We start from the raw sequence: 25,588 nt of genomic DNA on the forward strand, positions 1-25,588 counted from the left end.
TTCCACAAAATGTGCATGTGAACTTATTCTGGGGGGAAAAAAAGCATAAAAGTTGGCTAAAGTTTAACAACATGTACTTCTGCATTTCATAATTGCTACTGTTGACAACAAAATATTGGTGTAGATGAGTTTAATGAAGTCCACCATATATTGAACAATATGCATGAAAATGTCAGTGCTGGACTCCGACTGTGTACCTATATAGCTGGGCCAATATATCTACAGCTCACTCAATAAATATGCCAATACACTGGCCTTTGTTCTATTGTAAAACATGTCTTAACCTGATCAATATCACATGTGAAATTCTATTTCATTTGCCATTGTTTACAATACAACTAAGCAAAAATGATTTATATAATATTTAAAAGATCAGCAATCATTTTTAGGCTACATTTCTTAACATTTTTAAACCATGATTACCATATTTATACCATAGAAAACAAGAGTGCAAGAATGTCACAATATACGCCCGTCACAGCAAATTTCTTTACTCTAGCACCTGTATTTGCAAATGGAATTTTAATTTTGTGGTTGTTTAGTAATAACTAAGTGTTTTGTTTTTCTAAGTCCACAAAAAAACTCCTTACCAGGTAGAGATACCTTAAAATACACCTAAAATTGGAAAGTAACATCTATGTTGTACCACAGAAAAGTGGTCTTGGTTTTTCCCTACGGTCAATTATAAAAAAGTTACAATATAAGTTATTTATAGTAACAACTAAGGGAAGTTAATCTTAAAAAAAATCAAAAAAAAAATAAAAAAAAAATCAAAAAAAAAAATTGTAAGTCCTCACAAAAATCTTTACCAGGTAGAGACTGGTCAAAATACACCTCAAAATTGGATGTAGCATGCATGTTGTACTACAGAAAAGTGGTCTCGATTTTTCCCTACGACTAGTAATGAAAAAGTTACAATATAAGCTATTTATAGTAACAACAAAGGGAAGTAATTCGAAAGAAGGGAACTGCGCATGACACTTCGTCTCATGATGGTGTATAATTGTGTCAAGTTACATCAAAATCCCTCCATGCATGAAGAAGAAATGCTTCGGACAAAGTCATTCTTCTATCTGACCTTTGGCCTCTAAGTGTGACCTTGACCTTAGACCTAGGGACCTGGTTCTTGCGCATGACACTACGTCTCGTGGTGGTGAACATTTGTGCCAAGTTATATCAAAATCCCTCTATGCATGAAGAAGAAATGCTCCGGACAAGGTTTTCATTCTTGTATCCTTTGACCTCTAAGTGTGACCTTGACCTTAGACCTAGAGACCTGGTTCTTGCGCATGACACTCCGCCTCATGGTGGTGAACATTTGTGCCAAGTTATATCAAAATCCCTCTATGCATGAAGAAGAAATGCTCCGGACAAAGTTTTCATTCTTGTATCCTTTGACCTTTAAGTGTGACCTTGACCTTAGACCTAGGGACCTGGTTCTTGCGCATGACACTCCTTCTCATGATGATGAACAATTGTGCCAACTTTCATCAAAATCCCTCTATGCATGAAGAAGATATGGTCCGGACAAAGTCATTCTTGAATTTGACCTTTGACCTCTGTGACCTTGACCTTAGACCTAGGGACCTGGTTCTTGCGCATGACACTCCGTCTCATGATGGTGAACAACTGTGCCAAGTTTCATCAAAATCCCTTCATGCATGTAGAAGATATGCTCCGGACAAGGTCTGTGGACGCCGCCCGCCCGCCCGCCAGCCCGCCCGCCCGCCAGGGGCGTTCCCATAATACGTCCCGTTTTTCAAACGGGCGTATAAAAAAGTGAAAGAAGAACCGCATGTAGAAAATAATCTTTTTACAGACAATAATCTGTTTACACAGTGCCCTATTTCAGCTACAGCTGTGCAAATACATAAACATGACCAAAGTTGCACATGTTACAAAATCTACCTAAACTGGTTTGATCCGCTTCATATAACTTTCTGGTTTTTATTTCAAAACTTGGCAAAAAAGCAGTAAACATGCTCTCTGCATAGTAGGCTCCATGCCAGATAGAGCTTAAAATAGAAACATCAATGAAACTACATTTGATACAAATGCTTTCTTTCTATGTATTTTGCTTTTAATTAAAATGCAAGTTAAAGTTTTCTATAAATTCATATGCATATAATGATACAAATTCAATTAAAAGTAATTATTAAGGATGGAAACAAATATTAAAACACACACTCAAAAAACTTGTCTAGGTTATTTGAATATTCGTATACAAACACCAGTCCACAGTTTAGACGACGTTCTAGTATTCTATGTCTAAAATACTCTATACTCGGACAACTTGGTGTCACTTAATCATGTGAAATACTTTTATGCATGTGATGAAAAATCAGATGTTGTTTGATTGAACAGTATTTGATCTGCTCTTATAGAAATAAGAAATAAATTAGATAAAAAATTCAATGCACCTGTCTTGGAAGTTCTAACAATGCATCTGACTGTCTTTTACTGAGTAATAATTTTTGGTTGGTTTTAACTGAGAGTAAACGTGATTTGTGTTGGGTTTTTTACAAAGTGACTGTAGTTATGTCCCTTTGTTTTGGTACCAATTATATTTACAATTAGATTCATACTTTACTTATGAAATAAAGGTATTTAAACAACAAGCTGACAAACGTTTTCAATTTAGGATCTTTAACTTGCACAAATGACTTTTGTTATCAAAATACCAGCCAACACAAAGTAGGGTTATTGAGCTATTGGGAACTGATGGCGGGTCCAAAATCTCTTCTTTTCACCAGATTAATGTAATATTTGTCTTACACCAAACATGTTGAAAAACTTTCTAAAAATATTCTCCCATCCTTAGCCATTACATAAATTCCTAACAAAAATAACTTTAACTTTTTTTTCTTACATTCTTAACAGAGGATAGTACCAATAACCTTTGTAGAGTGCTGTTGAATCTGAAATAATTTGTAAATAATTTTAACATAAAAGTCCGCATTCAGTACTAGTACCATGTAGTTTTGCAAATTATCAACTGAGATAATTTAAGGCCACATATATGGGCAAAATCTGGTTTCAGAACAGATGAAATATCTGCAAGAGTTTCAGCTGTTACCATTACTTCTGGTTAAGAACAGAAAAAAGGTTCACTTACACCTGACTGACATTCAGTGGTGCTTTTTTGAACAAGGGATCCTTGCTTGGGTCATAACTTTCTACAGTCCACTCTGTATTGTGCATAATAAAGCGCAGGAATAGTTTATATAACGTGTGCCTTGCTTTGATTTCTACAGTCATGGCTATGAAGAAGGCGACAAAAAACATTACTCCACATGTGAGTGTGATTATTTCTTCTGATGTAAGCTTAACCTTGTTTTTTGGAAACTTGGCAGCATTGTCACGGTCGGATAGAAAGCACATAATGGTAGCTATAGCACAGCCAACCATGATGAGGAGATTGAGTAGGAATATAATATGAAGACACTTGTCTCGTGGACGAACTCTTGGCCATCTCCACTGGCTGAACTGAAATGGAAAATCAACAATTTATGATAGAGAATGTGATGTAGGAGTCTACGCATTCACACATATGGATGCAAGTGCCCATTTTAAAATAGGCCACACTCATCAAGACAAGTGTAGCTAACATTAAGTTGATATACTTTTCACTACAAAAATTGTTAAATAAATATCAAACAATAATAGAAAATCAACCTTGCGCACAATTTACAACAAATTTCTGAAATTATTGGAATCAACATCAGAAGTAGGAGACATCCTTTTAGTAATTACCTGGAATTTTAAGTTATTCTTAAAAAAAAATGCACATTAACTTTAATTTAAATATGGAGCAAGCAGACTGAGAATGCTAAATAATAGCTAGATCCATACAATAATGCTCTGCATATAATATAAACAAAGCAAAGGATTGAGAGAAAATCCATAACTCTATTATACAAGTCTCATTGATCCTGTCTAACTTACACAGCAAGATAAAATATATGGTTTTACCTTGAATTGTTTATGCCTCATATACTGGAAGTGGCAAAGTTCACACCTTGGTGGTTGTTTCTTGCCGCGCCTCTGTGAGATTCTTATCCATTTCTGAAAAATATCAATTTTCTAAATAATATATTTGGGATCATGTTGGACCTTTCTTTTTAGGTTACCAACAAACTGTGCCTCAGACACTGGAAGCCATACAAAATCCCTTCTTGTCCTTTTTTCCAACCATATCATAATTAATTATCGTCTTAAAAATTGTAATTTTTTCATTTCTGTTCATCATCATTTATTTTTAAATTTTGAATCAACAAAATCAAGGGGAGATTTTGTCCACCTTGGTCAAATTTAACAGGGGGGTGGGTTGTCATATATTTTTCAAAAAATATATGCCTCAAAAGGTGTTCACAGACTTTTGGTATTTTAATTTGTTTTTAAAGCCACATCGCATCACATCTTAAGACGGTCCTAGTGCACTTTACCATTGTTTATAGTTACTTTTATAAAGCTGATGCTTATTATAAAATATCTGACTCAATTATTTACCATCTGAATTCCAAAAACATTCCATACAATGTAATTAATTATTTTTTGCAGTACTTCTACCTACCTATAGAAATTCTGTTTCTATGCAGAAGAATACATGTATCATCTCATTAGCTTATGTTTTTTATTTAGAAGTATGTTATTTTAATGAGGGCTTCACAGTTGGCATTAATTCTTCTGCATTGAGTGTACGCATGCATTGAATAAACACTATTAAACCTACCGGTATGTTAATACTAACCCGAACAATTAACCAGTATATTGAACACTTAATATGTAAAAAAGGGGCTTTTTAATGTTTGTGTTCCAGCCCCACAATCTATCATAAAGAAAACTATGATGTATTTTAAATTATCTGCTGCAACCTTTAGTATTCTGCAAAAAGAAATTGATTAAAAGAACCCAGGGAGGCGATTTAATTTTACAAACACACATGCAGACCACAAATCCTATTAATAAGACAGCATTTTAAGGTACATTAATTGCTTTGGGTATATTGTTCCTACCTGTTTATATTAATCATAAAAATCAACAAAAAATCACAGACAATTGCAGATAAAGTGAAGATTTATAATCAAACCTGTGATAAAGATTACATATGTTGGAAAAACTTCAAAACTGTATAACTTATAAATATATTGGTATCATTAATTTTATTGACTGAATATATATTTAAAGTGCACTTGACACATTTTCACAGTACTTACAGTGACAACAGTTTACTGGCAAGACATGGAGGAATTAGACAGTCATTTGGAGTTCAACAGATTGATAAAACTCAGCATGTTTACTATTGGTATTATTCCTAGAGAAAGTAAGGCTAATGACCAACAGGGTGGTAGAAATAGTTCACATAATCAGGTCAGACATAGCTGATTCCAACCAGGCCTGTGCATTTGAACCAGAAACAAACCATATTCTGACATGTGTACATGGGCTTAATGAACTATGTTAGATGCATATATTAAAATGACTTTCAAAAATTGACAAGATATGTGCAAAGAAAAAGATTCGCAATAATGTTCAGGCGTGTAAAAATCCATCTGAGCCTGTATTTTGTGCTAAGTAGCCTCGACTTGTTTTTTGCTGAAGACAGAGATAAAAGAAGGTGGTTTTGGCACTTAATATCATAAATCATGGATTATTTAGCTTATTTTTAGGTAATTTTCGAGTCACACATTAAACCGGAATCCACCTAAAAACCGAAATACACCAGAATACACTTTCTATAACCGGAATACACCTGTATTTTTTAAATTAAACGTATTTTTGAAGGGTTTTTTGACAGAATTCAATCATATGATGATGTATAACATAAATAATTAAGTTACGAAAGGAAAATAAAATACGTTCGGGCAAAACGATTTTATACAAGATTGAAATTCGGTGAGCGCATGGCCAATTTCCATAACCGAAATACACCTGTATATTTTTAATTAAAGGTATTACTGAAGGGTTTTTTGACCGTGTGCTTGCCGGATTTCAATCTCGTATAAAATTGTTTTGCGCTAAAGTATTTTATTTTCCTTTCATAAGTTAATTATTCATGTTTTATATGATTGAATTCTGTCAAAAACCCTTCAAAAATATCATTAATTAAAAAATACAGGTGTATTCCAGTTCAAGAAAGTGTATTCCGGTTTTTAGGTGGATTACGGTTTAATGTGTGACCGTCATTTTGTACTTTAATTTGTTCACTTCCTGCCACTGGCAGCCATGTTGTAATTTCCAGGCATGTGATGCAAATTAGCCAACTAAAGCTGGTGAGTAGTACTGGGAGACAACCCATGTTTATGCTATTAAACAGGATAAATAGCAGTATCACTATTACTACACATTTTTCTTAACTTAAGTCTGTCACTCAAGTTAACAATGTCCCCAATTTACTCAAATGAAACCAAGGTGAACTACAATGACTTAATGGAAGTATTTTCTACATTAGTCTATACTGACTTGTATGTAAATCAATATTCAAAACTCAAAGTCATTAAGCTAGCTTTGAAAACTTGATAAAGTAATCTTTAATAATATGATATATTTTTTAAACCTTATCTTCATTAGAATTAAATACAGAGAAAGCTATTCAAAAATTCAGATTATATTTTTTAAAGGGCTTAAATATAGCATCTGGAATCCACCTCCAGTAGACTGGCAAAACACACGAAATAAGATGGCAAGAAACCACTTTTTCAAAAGTTTGCAGGGTACCCGGTACCAGTCAACCCACAAAGGCCCCTTGTATGCTTAAGGTAGAGGACCCATAATCATAATGACGATTGGCAATTACATTCTCCCCATATGCAATTTCGGCTTCTCCATTTTTTTCTGAAAGCCATGTGCCCATTGAGCTACATTTACGTGTACATAATGTAACATCTAAAGGATACCAATATGCCCAAGGAGTAATCACGCTGAAATAGCTCAGTGTAATTACAGGTCTGCTACCTTAACCTTAATTAAGTAAGTCTGCCATTTGCCAAACACATATGGTAATGATTTATTAAGAATTATCCCCTACCTTGAGACATGAGACATGTATATATCGTAGTGTACCAGAACATCGACATGGTGTGATCAGGGGGTCCCTCTCATCTCCTTGCATCTGACAGATCTTACAGAACGAGTACATGTCTGTTCCACAAGACGACACTGTCAGAGAACTGTAATGACAACTTGACATCTTTTTTGATAGGACACTAGGTGACCTAGTCAGTTCATCAATACGAGATCCAACACTTGGCTTAGCTCTAATAGGCACTTTGTGCATTGTCCCCAGCGAGCTACCTAGCCACACTAGGTCCTGTTGAGCAGACATTGGGACACGTTGTGGTGGGAGACTTATACTGGAACTTCCTGCTGCGGTAATGTCATTAACATCACAAACTATAGGACCAAAGTGGGGCACAATTGGTCGACCATTTAACAGTAATCTCGAAGGACTATCCGACACTTTCATTCTTATGTCCATAATATCATCATCAGAATCATCATCAAGTGAGAAATCTGTTCCGTCTCCATCTGTATCAACTGGAAGCTTTGTGTCCGAATCATCGGGCGGACGTGGCAACTTGTGATGGCTGTCAGATTTTTGCTGTGATTCACATTCGCAATGATTATGAAGACTTTCCGCCTCTACACCGTTTTCTGCCATTCTTCTTGTTAATGTAAACTTAACAGTTTATCCTGAAAATATATATCAACATACATCAATGGTTCCAGAATTACATCTACTGGTCAGTATTAGCTATCTAATAGCCATATCACAGCTTAATTTCAAAACAAGATGGTAAGTGTAATCAAAATAACTTCCAGCAATGCATATAACAGAATTTAAAAACTGAACTTAATTACTCTAGAATTAAAGTTATGCGTGTACCATACTCCATGAAAAAGATTATGACATACTGCCTGACTACCTTATCAAGTATCTGTTGCCTTACTTGTAGCATACACTAATACTTTATACATGTACATGTATACACTTAGGCTATAAACCAGGTTGTCCTTGATCACAGTCACCTCAACTATACATTTACCAAAGATAAATGGTTAAAATCTTTCTCCTCATTTTTCAATGCAAATGTTTAACTTTTCTATTTTATCTCAGATTACTCTTAACAGCTTTATATATATAATCCAGCTGATATAATCAGACCAATAGCACATACTACTGGTGACATGGGTCATCAGCTGATTCAACCCTGATTTTTGTAACTTCTTTTGATTTAAAATGGTAAAATATCCTTTACAAAAAAATAATGATTGAATTTTAACTTATATTATCTTTTTAAACTTTCGAAATTTTTAAACAACAAATTACTAAAATAAATGCTAATTTATATACGGTATTTGAAATTTCATTTCCATAATAAGCCATTTCTGGTCCATGAACATTAACATAAACTTTACATGTTAACATGTACAAGAAATAGTAGTATGACATGCAGGTCAGATGGCGGACAAAAACCACATACTAATCCCCAATGATAACGAGACTCCCGCTGAAACGCGAGGACGAGTCCATGTCATGATAACTGATAAAATAACAATTCATAATCATTGCACATTAGTTGACAATTAAATATTAGTATTTGTTTCATTTTAACTATCCACTAAGTATGCGGCAACATAGCTCAGTCAGGTAAAAAGCAGATAACAATAACATTAAATATAAGCATCTTCTTTTGTGAGTCGAATCCTATTCAGGATATCTTTTCAGATTTTTTTGTTTGTTTGTTTTACTTATTCCTTTTTATTTTTGATTCCATATTTTCGTTTCTGTATTTGATGGTTTGCGTATAATTATATGTCTTTATATAACATAATATTATGTTCATTATTCGCTTAAGTGCATGCATTAATCATCTTTGATATGAAGCTAAACCTTTCTAATCTGCCATATTGGCTTTAGATATTTCTCTGTCGTGTTGCCACAGAGCATATGAGGGAATCTAAATTTTTTATACCAAAATGAAATAAAAATTAAATGCTGATGCTGAGTTTCGAATCCACACGGCAAAAGACCTGTTTAACATGGACAGTATGCTTTACCTCTGAGCTAATTTTTAATTGGTACTAAAACTAGAAATATTTAGGTTTTAACATGTTAGAAAAATGTTGATTTCCCTGTGTTCCATTTTAATCTATTTATAGTCATGTTTGTAAATATCAAGTTATTGTTGGGGCATAGTACAAAAATATTAGTAAGCATCTGAACATTATATACAATATTTACAGGGAGAGACAATAATGAGCTATTTAATATTATATAAAATTATTCAATAGTTGTCTTCTTCTTTCAAATGCGTTGTATACCTACATAAGCAGCTAACGATCTTGGATATATTCTGTGTTTTTACATGATATTAGTTCTATGAATTTAACAAAATTTGGATGAATTCTAAAATAAGGTTTAATGTGTTGTTTTCTAAGATCTTTGTTAAGTACACACTCACATATGAAATGATACTCATCTTCATGAACATTATTTTACATATATTACATTATTTTACGTTCGTTGAAGATTGTACTAGGTGTTTTCCAACGTCCAGTTTCCACTTCTAACCTATGTGAAGATAATCGAAGTTTGGTTAAAGCAACTCTGTATTTATAAACATTGACAATATTTAGGTAAGATTTGAACTCAAAACTAGCAATATTGGGATAGAACAATACTCTTGAGGACTCCTCTAATTTTGTATTCCAATATATACAATAGTGTGTGCTTACAGACCATAACAACCTAACAGATCTGTAAAGATTGTACAGTTTTTTGGTATCACTTGACAAAATCACTATAAGAATACCTACCTGTCCTAATTTTGTAGAGATCTAGGAAAACTTTGGTTCACTGTCCAAAAAGTGGAACAATGGCCTATATGCCAAAAACATAATAGCTTAATGATATGGCATTCTGTTTTATGTAAATGGTAGTGACCAGGCATGTAATGATCACAAGATAAAGGATTATATCAGAGTTGACTGTCCTCTATGCCACAACAAAATGGTACAATCATTTAGACCACATTCATCAACCTACATGCCAGATTAAGTGTGCTACATATATATCTAACCCCCAATAACTGTAAATCTGAATTGGTGAAGAATAACAAGAAATATTTTGCTGGTCTTTAAATTTTGAATGCTTTTTTTTGTAAAGTTAAGTCTGACAGCAATGAAACACAGATGCCCCCATTGTGTGATCTTAGGACGCAAAGTATGAGTCTTGTAAATTGGCATTTCGACAATAGAAAAAGTACCGGTATACTGAACTTATGGACTGAAAATGAAGAATTATCTTAACTATTTATTTCATCATTAAATGTTGAATTCCATCGTTATGATAAAAGTTTGTTCCTGTTTATTTGAATATTCTTCTACGTATATAAGATTTATAGGCTAGATGACAAATCTTTCTCTCAGGCTCTGTGACCTTGAACTTTGAGCTAGGGGAATGGGTCTTGAATGTGATATGTCAACATGTTATGGTAACTTAAGTGTTTGTACCAAGTTATTTGAATAAAACTTAGATAGGACAAGAAAAATGACCTTAATTCTTTAACCTCTAGAGGTCTGGATGTTGCATACATGTGACTCGTCATCATGTAATGATAATCTGTCAAGTTATTTAAAATTTCAACATAGCATAATGAAGGCTGGATGTAATTTTTCACAAGCATACACACTACTATATTCCTAACATTTTTAATGAACAAGAATATGACCCCAGGCTGAAAATGTTTCATCAAATAAAATATAAAGCCAAATGAGAGGCCAACTGCAAAAACTAATGAAATTCCCATTAATATGTGCATGTCCACTTCAAAAACTGAATTCTGTCAAATGAAAAATATCAAAATTACAAGAGTTTTTAGACAGTTAACTTGAAAGTAGGTGAAAACTTCTTGTAACATCTTAAATACTTATGAGAAAAGATCTCATGTAAAGTATGTGATAACCACCTTAACAATAACAAGAAAAAATCTTGTTTATAAATTCGTAGAGACTTAACCTAAGCCTTCTTTACACAAGGGAAACAATCCGTTTATATAGTGAAATTGTTGAGTGGACATCGTTTGTTAATCTTAATCATGTCCATGTTATATCAGTGCAAAGGGCAAGTAACCTATCTATGTTAAATGCTATGCATGATAACACAGTCATGCATCTATTTATCTAACAGTCCTGAAATTGATTTCTTCGATTTTCTCATATTTCTACATATTTTTCCCATAATTTGACACATATATATGGGTAGTTGAGATTGTTCTCTTTCCAGCAGTAGCCTTTTCAACATATTTCACCTTGTGAAATTCTGTGGGTTTTTACTTTTAAAAAAAAATCGTATGTTTGTTGACAAATTTCATCACAGAATATGTCACACTTTCCTCAGGGCATTAACTTGTTTGATCTTTACATAGTTTTCTATTCAGATTGCTAATCCATGTGGCAATTATGCATGCTTAGACGTAAAAAGTGCATAGTTTGCATGAGTGACAAGGTTCTACCTCAATAGCCACCTAAGCCTACCAGTTGTCTCCATTTTTTCCAAATATTTTACCTGGGATCATTTTTTTCAGCTCAGATAACTCTTTTTCAGAAAATGATATTTTAATAATTTTTTCAGTCCTTTTACTTTGATGCAGTTAACTACACATACTGGTTGGGAACCATTTTCCGGACACATTTTCGTATTTCGGCTCCATTATTCCCTAAAAAAATATTTGACATAAATGAAGCCCACACTGTACAAACTTCAGCTCCTTCCACATCTGATATTGTAATCAGCATCGTGTTGTGACGTAAAATATGGGTTCCATGGGGCCTCAAATGGGGTCACTAAAATAAGTTATTTTTCCCCGTCAGGTAAACCAGTATCCGGACAAATATTTTGATGGTATTCTGTTGTTAATTTGATATCAAAATAAGTAACTTAACTATTTCTACACATTTCTTTATCATTCATCTCTTCAAAATTGCACATGAAACATTACTCGACGTTCAATAGCAGCTACGAAAGCAAACCAAGGTTGACTATAAAAAGCTTGAATTTAGTCTTATACGAATTCTTGATAATTCCAATAGATATAGAATAAAATTAGTGCAAAAATCGACAGCCCTGCATCTTACGTAACTTTAGCGTGAAATTAAAAGTAGAACATGTTATCAGCAGACAATCATTATATAGTTTGATTATTTCTTTCCCACTTGAAACCTTGGCATGTGTGAACTACTGCACATGCGCAATGCTATCTTCATGCCCCGTTAAGACAGAAAGTTGTTTTGTAAACGCAGGTGAGTTATCATCAAAAGCCCAAACATTATACAGCCTTATGAAATAGTTGTTTGTTGTAGACATGAAGAACAAACATCTAAATGATCTAAATAAAACAATTACTGTATATGTATGAATAACAAAGAAATAAAGCAGATATTACATGTGTCCGGAAACCGGTCCAGTCCAGAAAATAGTTCCCAACCAGTATATCTAAAATAGATAGTTCTTACTTGAAGTTTGTATTTTTAGTAACACTGCCTATTAAAATTGTGAGAACAGATTTTATTATGGAAAACATCTCATTATTATACTAAGTTTGGTTTTGAGGTCAGCGATGTTTTTGTACTTTTATTAGTGGAACAGTCCGTTATTTAGGTAATGTAATTTGGTATGATAGTGGTTCTTACCTACATAACGCTTAAGTAAATCATGCTGATTTCCCTATTATAAATTGAATTCTCTAGCATCAAAATCAAACTATACAAATGCAAGAAACATATTGTTATGATGTGGAGATCTCAAAATCAACACAAGTAATTCAATGAAATACATCTATGAAGTTAGAATACTCTAGGCCACATGGTTTTCAGGTTCTTAATCAGAAACTGATTCTAAGTTCAGGCCCATGTGATCTTGACCATTGGCATATTAGCTCCAAAGCTGAATGGGGTCATCTTAGTACTGACCAAGACCCATAAGCAAAACTGATGAAGTCTGAATGTTCCAGGTCAATTAGTTCTAGAGTTATTGATCAGAAACTGCTTTCAATGTTCAATCCCATCTTTCCTTTTAATTATATTAAGATCTTTCCTCGTAATAAAAATTAAATTAAATTACGAGACATTATTCTCGTATAAACAAGATGTTTTCTTGAATCTCCGATGATTACAGGATCTTTTCTCTTAACAAGATCTCTTCTCATAATAAAAGTTATTGTTGAGAAAGTAGTTAAAACCCGAACACACACACACACACACACACACATAATAAAAGTTATACCCTAATAAACAAGAGCTGTCGGAGGACAGCAACGCTCGACTATTTAACAGCCTTGTCGCTTGAATGAATAAGAAAGTCAAAAAAGGGGCATAATTTAGTAAAAAAGTAAAATAGGGTTATGGAACCTGCATAGTGCTTATCAGCTCATGACAGTGGACAAGTGTGTGAAGTTTCAATCCATTCCCATTAGTGGGTACTGAGATACCAGCTTACATATAAGAATTTAACCCATAACTCTTAAGTTTAAAAAGGGGCATACTTTTGTAAATTGCAAAGATGAGTTATTGACCCTTTACACTGCATGTCACCTGCATAGTGCTTATCAGCTCATGACAGTGAACAAGTGTGTGAAGTTTCAATCCTTTCCCGTAAGTGGATACTGAGATACCAGCTTACATACAAAACCTTAACCAAAAAATTCTAAGTCGAAAAAGGGGCATAATTTTGTAAAAAAGCAAAATAGAGTTATGGAACCTGCTTTGTGTATGTCAGATCATAACAGTGAACAAGTGTGTGAAGTTTCAATCCATTCCAATTAGTGAGTACTGAGATACCAGCTTACATACAAAACCTTAACCAAAAAATTCTAAGTCGAAAAAGGGGCATAATTTTGTAAAAAAGCAAAATAGAGTTATGGAACCTGTGCAATGTAAGACAGTTTATCACAGTGAATAAGTGTGTGAAGTTTCAATCCATTCCCACAAGTGGTTACTGAGATACCAGCTTACATACAAAACCTTAACCAAAAATTTCTAAGTCAAAAAAGGGGCATAATTTTGTAAAAAAGCAAAATAGAGTTATGGAACATGTGCAATGTAAGTCAGTTTATCACAGTGAATAAGTGTGTGAAGTTTCAATCCATTCCCACACAGTGGTTGCTGAGATACCAGCTTACATACAAAAACTTTACCAAATCGAGACGCAGACACGGACGTGGACGCCAACGCATGGGCGAGTCCAATAGCTCTACTATTCTATGAATAGTCGAGCTAAAAATGGGATGATTCAATGAATTTTTTTTTTCAATCAGATAGGGTAAGTTTTAATGATTATGAACCAACCCTTTAATTCTTCAACTTAAGCAACTTCTGTGTGTGAGTGCAATTTCAAGGAAAGGTATAGCAGCAGGATGTCCCTTTCTAAGCTGTTGGTAAAAAATTATGGGTAACAAAGCACCGATACTAAGTCAATATTGCAAAACACAGAAGACCCCATTTTCAAGTGTGTTCATGCAAGAGAATGAAAAGTGCAACACCTCTCTTGCCCCTTCTATCAGCATAAATGGGAATTCACAATTGAATATTGCATGGACTCGGTGATCCCAAGGATAAAATAGACCTGGAGGAGAAAATACCAAGGTCCCTTATTGGAGTGGTACTCTGGTACGGCTTAATTTCACAACCCTACTGCATAATCTGTGAACAATCTCATCATGTTGCTAAAGGCTTATCCCAACAGTAAGGTTGAACATATTGAAAGTGTATAAATCTATTATCATTGCACTTTCCCCCCTTCACTTTTCAGAGCTGATCAGGTCTACAGAATGGACCTCCCTGCAAGAGTCCTATTAACACACTTTTAACACCACCGAATAAATTATCATTGAAGTAACGTACGGTACTGAGAAACAAAACCCCCACCACATGTTATTGGTGTACATAAATCTCTATACATACAGTAGAGCTCAGAATTCAGCTACCCTACTGGGTCTCAAAATTGCCCTCAATCGAACGGAAGCATCTACTGACACATGCCGTCAGCTATGATTTAGACAGACATTCCTAAATATAGGTATTATGGCTACTTTTGTTTCTCTATTGTCATTTAGCCGTAAGAAAAATACCACATAAAGCTTTAATGAATGACAACAAAGACAGAGGCCATGAAGCTGTATCGACAACCTTTGACCTAAAGATCATCAAGATTAACATTCTGACCAAGTTTCATTAAGATATGGTCATAAATGTGTTGACTAGCTTTTCCTTTGATTTGACCTGGTGACCTAGTTTTTGACTCCACATGACCCAGATTCAAACTTGACCTATAGATCATCCAGATTAACATTCTGACTAAGTTTCATGAAGATACAGTCATAAGTGTGGCCTCTAGAATGTTAACAAGCTTTTCCTTTGATTTGACCCGATGACCTAGTTTTTGATCCCACATGACCCAGATTCGATCTTGACCTAAAGATCATCAAGATTAACATTCTGACCAAGTTTGATGAAGATATAGTCTTAAATGAGCTAAAAAGAAAAGTCACAGTTGACCTGAAAAATTCATAATTAAGCATTTAGTTCTGATAATTAATCCCTTCTTTTTCTTAGCACCAGTTTTCATTATAACATATTTTGTCCTACATTTGTTTTAATTCCAGGCTAAGGTAGTTGTAGGATATGCAAATAGTGTTGAACATACTGCAAGTTTTCAGTATTTCAAAGTGTATATATACATAATTATAATAGTACATAAACATAACTAGAGGACCATGATGGTCCTGAATCGCTCACCACATGACCCAGTTTTGAGTATGACGTCGTTTTTTCTATTATTTGACATAGTGACCTAGTTTCTGAGATCATTTGACCCAGTTTTGAACTTGACCTAGATATTATCAAGATAAAAATTCTGACCAATTTTCATGAAGATCCATTGAAAAATATGGTCTCTTAGAGAGGTCACAAGGTTTTTCTATTATTTGACCTATTGACCTAGTTTTCGAAGGTACATGACCCTGTTTTAAACTTTATCTAGATATCATCAAAGTGAACATTCTCACTAACTTTCATGAAGATCTCATGAAAAATATGGCCTCTAGAGAGGTCACAAGGTTTTTCTATTCTTATACCTACTGGCCTAGTTTTTGACTGCACATGACCCAGTTTCGAAACTGACCTAGATATCATCAAGGTGAACACTCAGATCAATTTTCATGAAGATCCATTGAAAAATATGGCCACTAGAGAGGTCAAAAGATTTTTTTAATTTTAGACCTACTGACCTAGTTTTTGACCGCAGTTGACCCAGTTTCAAACTTGACCTAGATATCATCAAGATGAACATTCAGATCTCATGAAAAGTATGGCCTCTAGAGAGGTCACAAGGTTTTTTATTATTTGACCTACTGACCTAGTTTTATAAGGCACATGACCCAGTTTCAAACTTGACCTAGATATCATCAAGGTGAACATTCTGACCAATTTTCATGAAGATCTCATGAAATATATGGCCTCTAGAGAGGTCACAAGGTTTTTCTATTTTTAGACCTACTGACCTAGTTTTTGACTGCATGTGACCCATTTTCGAACTTGACCTAGATATCATCAAGATGAACATTCTGACCAATTTTTATGGAGATCCATTCACAAGTATGGCCTCTAGAGAGGTCACAAGGTTTTTCTATTTTTAGACCTACTGACCTAGTTTTTGACCGCACATGACCCTGTTTCGAACTTGACCTAGATATCATCAAGGTGAACATTCTGACCAATTTTCATGAAGATCCCATGAAAAATATGGCCTTTAGAGAGGTCACAAGATTTTTCTATTATTTGACCTACTGACCTAGTTTTTGAAGGCACGTGACCCACTTTCAAACCTGACCTAGATATCATCAAGATGAACATTCAGCTCAACTTTCATACAGATCCCATGAAAAATATGGCCTCTAGAGACTGAGAGGTCACAAGGTTTATCTATTATTTGACCTACTGACCTAGTTTTTGAAGGCATGTGACCCACTTTCGAACTTGACCTAGATACCATCAAGGTGAACATTCTGACCAATTTTCATGAAGATCTCATGAAATATATGGCCTCTAGAGAGGTCACAAGGTTTTTCTATTTTTAGACCTACTGACCTACTTTTTGATTGCACGTGACCCAGTTTCGAACTTGACCTAGATATCATCGAGATGAACATTCAGACCAACTTTCATACAGAGCCCATGAAAATATGGCCTTTAGAGAGGTCACAAGGTTTTTCTATTATTTGACCTACTGACCTAGTTTTTGAAGGCATGTTACCCAGTTTCTAACTTGACCTAGATATCATCAAGGTGAACGTTCTGACCAATTTTCATGAAGATCTTGTGAAATATATGGCCTCTAGAGAGGTCACAACGTTTTTCTATTTTTAGATCTACTGACCTAGTTTTTGATGGCACGTGATGCAGTTTCGAACTTGACCTAGATATCATCAAGATGAACATTCTGACCAATTTTCATGAAGATCTCATGAAATATATGGCCTCTAGAGAGGTCACATGGTTTTTCTATTTTCAGACCTACTGACCTAGTTTTTGATGACACGTGACCCAGTTTCGAACTTGACCTAGATATCATCAAGGTGAACATTCTGACCAACTTTCATAAAGATCCCATGAAAAATGTGACCTCTAGAGTGGTCACAAGCAAAAGTTTACGGACTGACGCATGCACGGACGACGGACGCTGCGTGATCACAAAAGCTCACCTTGTCACTTTGTGACTGGTGAGCTAAAAAGTACAGTTACCTACTTTTCCTGTAGCCACCTATGTAAGGTCGGAACTGAAGCTATGACGAATAAGCTGGAAACCAACCATTGGCCTACCATTTAGTATAAATTTTTTTTTACTACCCTAATTAATTACAACACTTTATTTTATGCTTATTGGTGAAATACTGGAAAATAGCAGTGAGATATAAAACGATATCACTCACAGTGCTGAACTTCTTTTTTTATCAGATAAATTATCTCACTTGAAATATATTCTTTAATTACCTCCCTTTGCTGCCTTTAAAATTACTGGATTATACTAATAGTCAAGCCATACACAAGTCATACATAGAACAGGCTAGCTATAATTAAACTTGCAAAAGAAATAATGTTACCTTTGTCAGCTTGGTTGCTAGGTCTTGCCATTCATGTAGCTACAGATATGTGTGTTTCCTCTACTTTTTTTTCCATCGGTTCACTATCGTGTGGTAGATTTAACTGGCGACAGCACATTTAGTTGGTTGTTGTCTTAGTTAATTATCACAAGACATCAACTCAACCTTACGTAATATGCCAGCATTTTCGTCGAAGTACTTTCCCACTCTAACTTAGCCCAGCCAGTTGTGTTCTAACTTCCATCCATTTTGTTATGCTATGCAGCTTCTAGATCAATATTTCCTAGCTATTTCTATTGAATCCATGATGATATTTAATTCTGCAGCTTGATTTTCCAAGGACTTACGCATATTCCACAGTTGTTTAGATTTTTAGTGTTTTTTTTAATCTGACCTTCAGCGTGTGTTTTGGTAAACAAAGCAAGCTTCCGGTTATTCAACGAACTGACAGATTGACCCGAAAAGTTTTAAATATGCTTCTACTTAACTACCGGAATTTGTCAATGTGTCTGTTAGCTGCGGACTGTGTATTTTTACACAAAATATTTAAATGCAGTTTTTGTTTTAAAAACAAAATGGCGTCGTGTTGATTTAATGAACCTTATCACCAATATTCAATATTAATGTGCCTAAGTGTCCATGGTAATTTAGCGGATGTATCATATGTAACACGGTAGCTTAAATAAATCCGAATTTCGTCATAAAATATTGGATTTATATGAACATTTATGCACATAATAAACAGAAAATTCGCTGATCTTCACAAACTAGCATAAAATAAAAAGAAAATTTGTTTGTTTGCAGTGAGATATCGAAATATATCATCATCGATAAGGGAGACAATTCTGATATTTTCACTCAGGCTCCGCCTTCGTGAAAATATTTAACTGCCTCCCTTATTGGTGTTGATATATTTCGATATCTCACTGCAAACAAACAAATATCCTCTATGTCACTGGAATAGAGTCCAATTTTGACAAAAAACACCACTTGTGATAGACAAATCAACAAATTGATATTGAACAAAAACATACTTTGGAAGCATGAATTATAAGCAGCAACAGACTGGAGACATGCAACAATCAGATCTTCACTCCACTTACACTAGTTACAGCAACAGAAATTAATATTGAAAAGGCAACATAACCCAATCCAAAGTACAACACCTACCCTAGTCCTTGTACATGTATTCCATTATCAGCTGTTCAAACCTGGGCATGATTTTTTGCTAGCCACTTGCATAGATATGCATACAGGCTACACACGTCCATTTTATGATGAGGAATCTACGCATTTAAAATACACATGTATACTATCACAGTAGAACACATCTTAATCTGCGCAATATTAAAGCCGAAAGAAGTAATCTCGGAAAATTCCCACTTGATGACAAAAATAACTCGCTCATCATGCTTTGTGCTAATGGAGAAAAACTGGGTCAAGCACTATTCTAGTGCCTACAAAGATAGTAAAGGTCAAAAACAGTGTCAACATAGGAAATGATTATGTGTGTTGTCATGCAAATAAAACAGCCAATTAATTGTATTTCGATTTCAACGATGAAAAAGAAAAACCTTACCTCAGATAAGCAAAATTCGGTCTTACACCAGTTTCAGCTGGATTTGTATCGGTCACGTGACTTTTGTTTATAATATTGATTGTTACCCGGCTTCATGTAAATCGATACTAAAACAGCAGACTAATTGTGTCGCTTGAAACCAGAACCATCGCTATGGCCGTGACCTCTTATGATATCAGCGTTTATCTTAAATCCAGTTCAGTTCAACTTGATGATTCTATCCTATCAATTAATATTTTTTTGATATTAAGCTAGGCCCAAAAAAATCTTTGCTCGCAGTTCTTAACCGTTAAAAACTTAGTTTAATTTAATGGGGCGCCGTTTTACTATTTTATAGGCATTTTTTGATATCAAAAAATCATTTCTTGATATCAAAAATTCGATTTTTTTTTATATCAAGAATTCCATTTCTTGATATCAGAAAATCATTTCCTGATATCAAAAAATCAGTCACATTTTTGTATATCAGAAAATCGATTTCTTAATATCAAGAATTCATTTTCTGATATGAAGAAATCAATTTTCTGATATCAAAAATTCGTTTTTTTGATATCAGGAATTCATTTTCGGATATCAAGAAATGCTGTCCTTTTTTTGATATCAGGAAATGAATTTTTGATATTAAAAATCGTGTTATTTCTTGATATAAAAAAACGAGTTCTTGATATCAATAAATGATTTTTAGATATCAAAAAGTCAAGCCTATTTTTTGATATCAAAAATTCGGCACTTCCCATTCGGCACTTCCCGATCTAAATATAGATGGATTGAACAGGATCATATAGAACTGTAAAATCTTCGCTATGGAACGCCTAGACTGTCTTGACATGATGATTATTACTTCATCATGTGCATTTCCCAATATATTCGGTACAAATTATAATCTTTCTTGCAGATAAAACATTTTGTTATGTACATTTACTAGTTTGTCCGGTACATTTCTTAGTTTGTGTTGTGCATTCACCAGTTTGTGCTGTACAATTGATAATTCGTCGTGTGCATTTTCTAATATATTTGGTAGAAATTATGATTTGTCTTGTAGACAAAACTGTAAAAAACTCAAACCGTACTGGAACTCTGACCTTGGTAAAGGCCACAAAATCATGAAAGAGACCCTAGTGGTCTAAATCCGCTTACATCAAAAACAATTTATGAGTCAATAGTAATTCCAAGAGCGCTTTATGGGTGTGAATTATGGAACAGTTATACAATCAGTGATATGTCTGAACTGGAAAAGGCACATCGGTTCTGTATAAAGCTCATTCAGTTATTTCAAAAAAGCACAAATACAAACTATACATTATCTGCCTTAGATATGTCTACAATGGAGGCTTTGATCCACTATCGAAAATTGACCTTCTTAGGACAGCTGTGTCGATTACCTTGTAAATATCTGGCAAAATCGTTTTTGTCAATCGTCTGTTCAGTTTTATTAATAACACCGTGTCCAACGTATACGTCGCATTTACGGCGGGTGCGCTACATAAACGGTGTATTGTACGCTCCATTACCGGCATTTCCTGTTGATTTTGTCAACATTCTGTATGGTGAGGTAAGAAACACTACTTATTTTCGTTGAAGTTCAACGTGTTTAAAGAAGCGATATATTCAGTACGAGCTGCAGATCATTCACGCTCCCCATGGTAATGTGGTTTTGGCCAGTAATTCTCTAGTTACTTCAAACATTCGAGTAAACTGAGGTGTAAAGTCGGTTTCGAACTCGGACGTTCACTTTCAGGTTCATTTTCTGTCTCTTAAAATCATTCTATTAACTTTTCACCTGTTTAACGCGAGAATAGTATAACAAGTTATGCCAAAATTAGCGATGTACGCCCTATAAAACGGCGCGTCCACAGAAGTACGCCACATAAAAAGGCCGTTACCTTTATCTAAAATGCAACAGTTACTATCATTATTGTAAGGAATTTCCGGGAAAGATATGTAAACCCCACCACTGCGTACTATGACAAATTCCTAGCAAATAGTCTGTTTTAAAATATTAATTTTAATATCGAGTGTTATCAAATAAACTTGTGTTGTGCATTCACCAGTTTGTGCTGTACAATTGATAATTCGTCGTGTGCATTTTCTAATATATTTGGTAGAAATTATGATTTGTCTTGTAGACAAAACTGTAAAAAACTCAAACCGTACTGGAACTCTGACCTTGGTAAAGGCCACAAAATCATGAAAGAGACCCTAGTGGTCTAAATCCGCTTACATCAAAAACAATTTATGAGTCAATAGTAATTCCAAGAGCGCTTTATGGGTGTGAATTATGGAACAGTTATACAATCAGTGATATGTCTGAACTGGAAAAGGCACATCGGTTCTGTATAAAGCTCATTCAGTTATTTCAAAAAAGCACAAATACAAACTATACATTATCTGCCTTAGATATGTCTACAATGGAGGCTTTGATCCACTATCGAAAATTGACCTTCTTAGGACAGCTGTGTCGATTACCTTGTAAATATCTGGCAAAATCGTTTTTGTCAATCGTCTGTTCAGTTTTATTAATAACACCGTGTCCAACGTATACGTCGCATTTACGGCGGGTGCGCTACATAAACGGTGTATTGTACGCTCCATTACCGGCATTTCCTGTTGATTTTGTCAACATTCTGTATGGTGAGGTAAGAAACACTACTTATTTTCGTTGAAGTTCAACGTGTTTAAAGAAGCGATATATTCAGTACGAGCTGCAGATCATTCACGCTCCCCATGGTAATGTGGTTTTGGCCAGTAATTCTCTAGTTACTTCAAACATTCGAGTAAACTGAGGTGTAAAGTCGGTTTCGAACTCGGACGTTCACTTTCAGGTTCATTTTCTGTCTCTTAAAATCATTCTATTAACTTTTCACCTGTTTAACGCGAGAATAGTATAACAAGTTATGCCAAAATTAGCGATGTACGCCCTATAAAACGGCGCGTCCACAGAAGTACGCCACATAAAAAGGCCGTTACCTTTATCTAAAATGCAACAGTTACTATCATTATTGTAAGGAATTTCCGGGAAAGATATGTAAACCCCACCACTGCGTACTATGACAAATTCCTAGCAAATAGTCTGTTTTAAAATATTAATTTTAATATCGAGTGTTATCAAATAAACTTGACTCAATATATGAAATTACTGTGTTTGTAGAGCTACATTCACAATAAGATATCGTGTATAATAATTTTCAGTCAGTTGTCAATAATCATTTACCTGGCACTCATTAATCTTCGCCAATATTTTCGGGCGTTTACGTTAGCTTACGAAAGAATCGTATCCTGAAAATAGTTACATTTGTAGAAAACACATTACACGATGGGGTAGTGGTGTCTACGCTCGATACCATGGGTTCCAAATTACCGGCATGGACCATTTTATCGGCATTGATTTTATTCTAAGATTATTTCACGTACATGTAATATTTTTTTACGAATTTTAATTGTTTTCTATTGTAGATTTGAGCTGCGCCATGAAAACCAACATAGTGGCTTTGCGATCAGCAGGTTATACTGCAGTTATTCTGTCAAAAATGTGCTTCCGTGGTGTACTCGAAAGAAGTCCTTAATAAATAGATCCTTATTTTTCCATTTTTCACGCATTTGCGCGTAAATCGGGGGCCAAATGGGCATTATTTCACTCGTGGAATGAATTGACATAAAATAGGACACTTTTCATGCTAATATTCGCATATTTTCGAGTTGTTTCTTGTGTAGGGTGTTTATTCTGCGAACTGCTTTCTGAAATGCGGAAACATGAGGGTACCTTACTTAAGTTGACTTTCTTTATTTGTTGAAGATCTAGAGTTATTTTTACAAGAAAATACAAGTTCTGGAATAGATATAGAGGACATGATTTTACTTTTGTTGTTATTTGCTGATGATATGGTTATACTTGGTAAAACGCCGCAGGAACTTCAAACGCATTTAGATAAATTACACGAATATTGTAGAGATTGGGGGTTAGAAGTTAATACTGAGAAAACAAAAATTGTGGTGTTCAGAAAAAGAGGAGGTTTACTTCAAAACGAATCTTGGTCTTATAACGGTAAAAATATTGAGGTAGTGGATAATTTCAATTATTTAGGGACTGTATTTAACTACACTGGCAATTTTGCACTTAATCAAGAATATATCACAGGTAAAGCGCTTAAGGCATTAAATGTTTTAATTGTTAACTGTAGGAAATATAGACTTAAGCCAAAACTATTATGTCAGCTTTTTGATGCTTTTGTTGGTTCAATTTTATCTTATGGTTCGGAAATTTGGGGATTTACAAAGTCAAAAGAAATTGAAAGGATACATTTAAAGTTTTGTAAAACGATTTTAAATGTAAGATTAACAACCAGTTCTACAGGTGTTTATGGAGAGTTAGGAAGATATCCACTTTATATATCACGTTATTTACGTATTGTTAAATATTGGTTTAAAATATTAAACACTGATAATATTATTCTCCGCTATGTGTATCAAAAATCATTAAATGATTGTAATAAAGGATTAAATAATTGGGTTTTAAAATTAAAGAACCTTTTATGTGATTATGGTTTTGTAGATATTTGGAATAACCCTTATGTAATTGAGTGTAAACATTTTATGCATATATTTAGGCAACGTGTTATTGACTGTTTTATTCAAGGTTGGCATGTATCTAAAGAAACTAGTGCTGTGCTAGAGCTGTACAATAATTTTAAATTCAGTTTTACTTATGAAATTTACTTGGATCTATTACCAAACAATTTGAGATTGTATATAACTAGACTTAGAATTTCTGCACATAGCCTTAGAATACATACTGGACGATACGCCAGAAATAGATTACAAAGAAATGAACGTTATTGTCAATGTTGTAATGAAAGGGATATAGAAGATGAGTTTCATTTTATCATTATATGTCCTTGTTACACAGATGTAAGAAAACAATATATCAAAAAGTATTACTATACAAGACCAAGTATGTTCAAGTTTTTAGAACTGATACAAAGTAACAATAGGAATACACTATTTAAGTTAGCAATGTATTGTAAAAATGCCACGAATATCAGAACTTCGATTTTAAATAATGTATTGTAATATCACATTATCATGTTGTATGTTTTCTTTATTGCTTTATTATACTGTTCATCCTCAAATAATTTGAAATGCTGCTGTACCAAATATCGCATTAGACCTATATATTGTTAAAAATTGAAATTATTGTATGTTTGATGATGTACGTTGTACAAGTCAAAATAAATTATATGTTCTGTTCTGTTCTGTTCTGTTCTGTTCTGTATTTCACTGCATACTTTTCAATACCCCTTTTTCTTTTTGTTTTCAAATGTATGGATACCTTCTGGAAAAAAGGTCAACGACGGAGTGAAAATCTAGAAACTGTAACAAATTGTTCTGAAGTAGCTGAATTTTATATGAAACAAAGAACAATTTCTTTTATTGGTATATAGCCAGCATGGATACAGACCAGCCTGCGAATGCGCGCATCCTGGTCAAGATCCATGCTATTCGCTAATGGTTTTCTAATTGCAATAGGCTTTGAAAGCGAACAGCATGGATCCTGACCAGACTGCGCGGATACGCAAGCTGGTCTGGACCCATGCTGGTCGCAACGCAACTATGTTGGTTTTCGCATGGCGCGGCTCATTTTATTTTCTGGAAATACTTATGACATAAAATCTGTCATTCATTTTTTCTAAGATACTTTAAAAGAAAAATCGACAGTTTCTTCTACGGTTATCTTGAATACAAGTGTTATTCATTCAGGAAATAAACAAGAAATGATGATTATTAGTTGATCAGGTAAGTAGGGGAGAACGGTGTTGAATGTGCCATGGGTTGGTAGTGCCACGGATGACTTCCC

The 25,588-nt window shown here is 34.3% G+C and overlaps 1 protein-coding gene across 3 annotated transcripts; it reads right to left on the minus strand.

Annotated features, from left to right (window-relative positions):
- Window positions 1-1,944: 1,944 nt before the first annotated feature.
- Window positions 1,945-19,806, minus strand: LOC123525309 (E3 ubiquitin-protein ligase MARCHF8-like). Of its 3 annotated transcripts, none has more exons than XM_045304252.2 (4): window positions 19,738-19,806; window positions 7,028-7,692; window positions 3,973-4,065; window positions 1,945-3,486 (listed from the first exon to the last, which is right to left on the minus strand). In XM_045304252.2, exons 2-4 carry the CDS (start codon window positions 7,658-7,660, stop codon window positions 3,112-3,114), a joined length of 1,101 nt encoding a protein of 366 aa, XP_045160187.2. In that variant the 5' UTR covers window positions 7,661-7,692; window positions 19,738-19,806; the 3' UTR covers window positions 1,945-3,111. The 3 variants fall into 3 exon arrangements, with proteins under 3 accessions (XP_045160187.2, XP_045160186.2, XP_053393940.1); XM_045304251.2 differs by lacking the exon at window positions 19,738-19,806 and adding an exon at window positions 19,329-19,680; XM_053537965.1 differs by lacking the exon at window positions 19,738-19,806 and adding an exon at window positions 18,159-18,923.
- Between the last annotated feature and the right edge of the window lie 5,782 nt (window positions 19,807-25,588).

This window comes from Mercenaria mercenaria, chromosome 3 (genome assembly GCF_021730395.1).
Source record: "Mercenaria mercenaria strain notata chromosome 3, MADL_Memer_1, whole genome shotgun sequence".
In the NCBI taxonomy this organism is placed as follows: Eukaryota; Metazoa; Mollusca; class Bivalvia; order Venerida; family Veneridae; genus Mercenaria; species Mercenaria mercenaria.

Coding starts and splice junctions, on each gene's coding strand:
- LOC123525309 (XM_045304252.2), bottom strand. CDS start 7,660: ATGGCAGAAAACGGTGTAGAGGCGGAAAGTCTTCATAATCATTGCGAA. Junction 4,066..7,027: donor TACATGTCTCATGTCTCAAG/GTAGGGGATAAT, acceptor GATATTTTTCAG/AAATGGATAAGAATCTCACA. Junction 3,487..3,972: donor TGAGGCATAAACAATTCAAG/GTAAAACCATAT, acceptor TTTCCATTTCAG/TTCAGCCAGTGGAGATGGCC.